This window comes from Glycine max, chromosome 2, assembly GCF_000004515.6.
Source record: "Glycine max cultivar Williams 82 chromosome 2, Glycine_max_v4.0, whole genome shotgun sequence".
Lineage (NCBI taxonomy): Eukaryota > Viridiplantae > Streptophyta > Magnoliopsida > Fabales > Fabaceae > Glycine > Glycine max.
The window spans coordinates 39,638,537-39,644,536 of record NC_016089.4 but is presented as its reverse complement, the minus strand read 5'-3'; the positions used below and the strand labels follow the sequence as shown (position 1 = coordinate 39,644,536).

General features: G+C 38.1%; 1 protein-coding gene across 1 annotated transcript; it reads left to right on the top strand.

Moving 5' to 3' along the window:
- Positions 1 to 861: 861 nt before the first annotated feature.
- LOC100807485 (protein SMAX1-LIKE 3) lies at positions 862 to 5,674 on the top strand. Its single transcript, XM_003518143.5, has 3 exons — positions 862 to 2,594; positions 3,349 to 3,592; positions 4,286 to 5,674. The coding sequence occupies exons 1-3, from the start codon at positions 1,408 to 1,410 to the stop codon at positions 5,456 to 5,458; spliced, it is 2,604 nt and encodes an 867-aa protein (XP_003518191.1). The 5' UTR covers positions 862 to 1,407; the 3' UTR covers positions 5,459 to 5,674.
- Positions 5,675 to 6,000: the final 326 nt, after the last annotated feature.

Below are 6,000 nucleotides of genomic sequence, written 5' to 3'. Positions count from 1 at the left end.
AGCCGCGAAGGGAATGTTATGGTTTTGATCCCCATGCAGGATGATGCGTTTTCAAAGGCGTCAATAATTAGTTTTAGTATTGGATTTTTTAATCCTTAAAAAAGATAAGGAAGAGAAGGGAGACTCAACACTTTATTCTTTGGGTCCGGAAGAAAGTCGTATACAGTTCCCGATTCCTTCGCCCACATATAAGAGTATAGAGACCCCATTCTCTTTTCAGGCCCTCGATTTTGGCAGACTCTCATGACAAAGATGTTTCCTCTCTCTCATAAAAAAAAAAAAAAAGAAGAAGAAAAATAGACTAGAAGAAGGAGCGTCATCTTTTTTTTTTTTTTTTCAAAAACTTTCTCATTAAGTTGGTTATTGATTTTCCACTTCTTCCACTAGCTCTCTGTCCCTAAAATTCTCTTGAATTAACAGTAGAAAAGAGATTAATTTCTGACCCAAAAGTGATATTTCATTTCTAGACACTAGAACGCGTCATAATTGTAATTAAAAACCGTATGCCCTAAGGAGTTTACTTGCTTACTTAATTAGAGACTCAAGATTCAAAAAAAAAAAAAAGGAAAATTGGTACCTTCCGTGGCTTAATATTCCATCCTTCTAAAAAGAAGAAAATATTGTTAGTAAAGTTAACATTATGCATAAAAGAGAAATTAAAGTGCCCCCACTTACAAATACCGAAACTTTTTCTTACAAAATTTGGTGTATGTATATGTGCATGAGAGAGAGAGAGAGAGAGAGAGAGAGAGAGAGAGAGAGAGAGAGAGAGAGAGAGAGAGAGAGAGCAAAGCTGAATTGCCTTTGATACTGGTGAACTAGTCCTGCTTGTCAGCACATGCAATCCACTTTCTACAACAAAATCGACTTTGGACCCCAAATTTACCTCACCCACAAGAAAAGCACAGCCCACCCCCCATAAATTTCATACCCTCCCCTTCCTCGTCCCCTCCCTTTCTCGTTTTCTCTCATCCCTCCCTCCCTCTTATAGTCTTTCTTTTAGACCAAACCACCACTCTCTCATTTTCCACACACAAACTAGTCCCATGGACCAAATAATCAAATCACTCTTCAATTTATATTATCATCACATTAGCTAGCTATATCTCATATCCTTCAAAACCTAGCTCCTTACCCTAGTTCCTCACCCTACCCTACATATTAACACCACCATCATCACCATGCCATCCAAGATGCCAACACCAACACCTTGATCAAATTCAATATCAAGGTTTTAAAAACTGATTTTAGTTGCAAAGTCAAGGTTTTTGAGGTCTATGCAACCAGAACCGATTGCATCAGTCCCATTTATCTGCAATATCAAAGATTACAACAAAACTGTAACTGTGACCGTAATTTAAAACCTTTCTGACTACTTATCATTGTTGTAATAGCATATCCCCAGAGATGAGAACTGGAAGCTGCGCCGTGCAACAGGGTCTAACCCCGGAGGCCGCGAGCATAGTGAAGCAAGCCGTGACGCTGGCGAAGCGTCGCGGCCATGCACAGGTGACGCCCCTCCACGTGGCGAACACCATGCTCTCCATCACCAACGGTCTTCTGAGAACCGCGTGTCTCCAATCCCACTCCCACCCTCTCCAGTGCAAGGCCTTGGAGCTTTGCTTCAACGTTGCCCTGAATCGCTTACCGGCTTCGACTTCTTCTAGCCCCATGTTGCAAGGCTCTCACCACCACCACTCTCACGCGTGCCCCTCCATCTCAAACGCTTTGGTTGCAGCGTTCAAACGCGCTCAAGCCCACCAGCGACGTGGATCCGTCGAGAATCAGCAACAACCTCTCTTGGCAGTTAAAATAAAACTCGAGCAACTCATTATTTCGATCTTGGATGACCCTAGTGTTAGCCGAGTCATGAGAGAAGCTGGTTTCTCTAGCACCCAAGTTAAAAGCAACGTTGAACAAGCTGTTTCTTTGGAAATATGCTCTCAGGATAATGGTAGTGGTAAAAATAACAACAATAGTAATAAGGCAAAGGAAAACAATAGCAGTGGAGAGAAAGGGTCGGTGTTGGATCCTATTAGGGTTGAGGATGTTGCTAGTGTTATTGAAAATTTGGGGAGTGAGAGAAAGAGAAGTGTTGTGATTGTGGGAGAGTGTGTTACTAGTCTTGAAGGTGTAGTTAGGGGAGTGATGGAAAAAGTTGATAAAGGGGATGTTGGTGATGAGTGTACTCTTAGGGGTGTTAAGTTTATCTCTCTTTCTCTTTCTTCTTTTGGGAATGTTTCGAGAGTGGAGGTGGAGCAAAAGGTGGGGGAGCTTAGGAGTCTTGTGAAGGCAAGTGAACATAGCAAAGGGTATGTTTTGTATTTGGGGGATCTCAAATGGGTGTTTGATTTTAGGGCTCGTGGATCACAAGGGGGAGGGTGTTATTGTCCTGTGGATCACATGGTAGTAGAGATTGGGAAGCTTGTGAATGGGGTTGAAGAGAATGGTGCAAGGTTTTGGGTGATGGGTGTTGCCACTTTTCAAGCTTACATGAGATGCAAAAATGGCCAGCCATCGTTGGAGACTCTTTGGGGTCTTCATCCTATCACTATTCCTGCGGGGAGCTTGCGCTTGAGTCTCATCACTGACAGGTAAATCAGTTTTGGTAAAGTTGGATATAATTACTGCGTGTTTGCTTCCTCGTTTTAGATATATTCAATATATAATTTTCATGTTTACTCAAGTTAATAGTTATAACTTTCGTCTTTTCAGACATGATTTCTTACTTTCTCAATGGTTTCAAACAAGTTGTTGATTGTTGTGTGGCTTTGATTCAATCTTCTCTATCTCATTTCCCCAACTGTTCTTTCTTTGTTGGATGAATGGTTGATTAGCTGAAAACGGGTGTAGGAAAAAGGAAAAAAAATGAAATTAGCTTTTTCTTTTTAAAGATTGAAACTTGAAAAGAAAAGTTGGATTGGAAGAAATATATGCTCAACAAAATAGGGAAAAACTGTTTTTTCTTTCTTCTTTGGTGTTTTCTCTAATGGTTACTGTATATAAGAAGAAAAAACTAACAATGGCAAAAGAACTTTGGTTAAAAGTGTAAGCACTGAAACGAGCAACACACGTCAGTCATTATAGTGTGACTTTCCTTCGTTGATTAGAACTAACAAAGGAAAGAGATTTTTCTTCTTTTTCTTCTTTTTTCTTTAATTTCATTTTTTTTCTCCTTTCAATTAACATTGACAATCAGTTTCTCTTTTGGACTCCCTTTTCCATATTTTTGTTACTATTCTCTGAATATAACTTTGAAAGCGGAACATGACCTGAAATAAATGGAGCCATTTATTGATAATTCTTATCATATCATATATTTATCATCATCTTTCTCTTTTTCCACAGTGGTGTACAAAACCAGCCCACAAACGAGAAAGCTGACAACAGAACTACCTGGCTCTTACTTGAAGGAGTGGGGGATGATCACAAACAACAACCTTGCTTCGCGGAACCTTCCACCAAGAATGAGACCACCGAAGTTCGAAGCTTGCAAAGCAGTAGTACTTGTAATAGTGACTCAAGTTCAACCCTTCCTGCATGGCTCCAACAGTACAAAAATGAGAATAAAGGAATCACCCATAATGATCAGGTCTTCATTATTATCAATCAGACACGTTTGATAGGAACATGTTGGATTGCATTCATGCTATATTTTATTCTCTGTTATCATGCCATGTTTGCATTAAAATTAGAGAAATTTTTAGGCAGGCTACAAAATTTAAGGATTTTGACACTATTACCAGGAAATTCTCTCTCCTTTTTCTCTTTTTCATGTGTTGAAACTCATGATTCATAAAGAATAATGATATACAGATTATTTTTTATTTTAAAAACCTAACTTGTACTTCTTAATTTTATTTCTTTTTATTTATGTATCATAAATTTTATAATACTTTTATATTTTTCTCTTATGTGTTGATAAAACATTACATGTTTATCAAACACTTTTTATTAAAAAAAAGTCTTAAATTTTTCTAGGTACTATACTAACTCCTAAAATTACCTGTTTTTATTTTTTTTCTTTCTTGTTCTCCAATAGGAAACGACATTCCATTAAATCATGTCATCTTTTCTCATAGTTAATTTTCTTTTTAAAGTATTATTTTATAATTGGAAGAATAGGAAAAAGGATAAGATAGAAGGACATGTTATCCATATATGTTATGTTACACACACTACACACATGATATTTTACTCTTGTATTTGTATGTAGTGTTTAATAGTGTTACAGTATAACAGTATAAGATGAAAATTAACCTTTTTTTCCCGTATATTCCAACAGAACTGTGTCCCAGTGGGAGAGCTTTGCAAAAAGTGGAACTCTATGTGTAGTTCAATCCAAAAGCAACCTTATCCTTCCGACAAAACCCTCTCATTATCCTCGGTGTCACCTTCTTCATCAAACTCAAACTTCTCATACGAACAGCAGCATCCTAATTTGCTCCAAACCCATCACGAGTGGCAAGTGGGTGAACCACCCAAAGATTCATTGAACAACTACCATTTCTGGATCTCCAACAATGGCACCAACAACAACACCAATGAACCCACTTTGAGAGTGTACATTCCAGAGAATAACAATAAGCAACCATTCTCATCACCAAATCCAAGTTCAAACCCTAATTCCACTTCTTCCAGTGACATCATGGAAGTGGAGCACGTGAGAGAGTTCAAAGAGTTAAACACGGAGAATCTGAAAACACTGTGCAATGCTTTGGAGAAAAAAGTGCCGTGGCAGAAAGACATAATACCCGAAATTGCGAGCACCCTTTTGCAATGCCGTTCTGGCATGGTGAGAAGAAAAGGGAAAGTGATGAGAAACAGTGAAGAAGTGAAAGAAGAGACGTGGTTGTTCTTCCAAGGTGTTGATGTTGAAGCCAAGGAGAAAATAGCAAGAGAACTAGCTAGACTTGTTTTTGGGTCCCAAAACGACGTCGTTTCGATTGCACTTAGCACTTTTGCTTCAACAAGAGCAGATTCTACTGAAGATTATAGCAGGAACAAAAGATCAAGAGAAGAAACAAGTTGCAGTTACATTGAGAGGTTCGCAGAAGCAATGGCTTGTAACCCTCACAGAGTGTTTCTTGTTGAAGATATAGAGCAAGCAGATTATTGTTCTCAACTTGGTTTCAAAAGGGCCATTGAGAGGGGAAGGGTTGCGGATTCAAAAGGCGAAGAGGTTGCACTTTGCGATGCTATCATCATTCTAAGCTGTGAAAGTTTCAGTTCTAGGTCAAGGGCTTGTTCTCCGTCGGTCAAACAAAAACCGCTGACTGAGGAAGAAAAGAATGGTGGTGACATGGTTGCAACTTTGGAGGTGACAAGTCCTTGTGTTTCTTTGGATTTGAATATTTCCATTGATGATGAAAACGAGGTTGAGGATAAGTCAGTGGATGAAATTGGGCTTCTTGAATCAGTAGACAAAAAGGTTATCTTCAACTTTCAGGAATTGTGATGAGGAGAAGAATTTCGAGATTCAAGAACAGCTATTTTTTTCTTCCCTTTTTTAGTTTAGGGTTCTTTTAATTCTCTTTATTCATCATGTCTTTGTATTCTCAGGCATTTGCTAGGGCTAGCTAGGGATGAAAGAAATTGCGTGCCCTTCAACTTTATTATGTAACTAGATATGTATATTATTACCAAGTATATCCAACTTTCTCTGTTACAGGAATTTGAGACTTTCCATCAATTTATTTTTTGCCCCTTCCATTTGTATGTAATTTCAAACCTCCGAAAGCATACATGAAGTACAAAAGTTTTAATCTAAATGGCACAAAGTTACTATTGAAACTTAATCCCATGGAATCATAGCCACATTATAGCTTTATACTTGCAATTGAGCATATCATCTCCCGCCTGTACATATCCTATAACATTACGAGTTTAGTTTTGATCAATTGCTAGCATTTAATATTAATATATGTCATCTAATTATATAGTTAAACCATTGAATGTGGTGCGGATGAAATGATATTGGATTATTTCAATCTAAGTAAA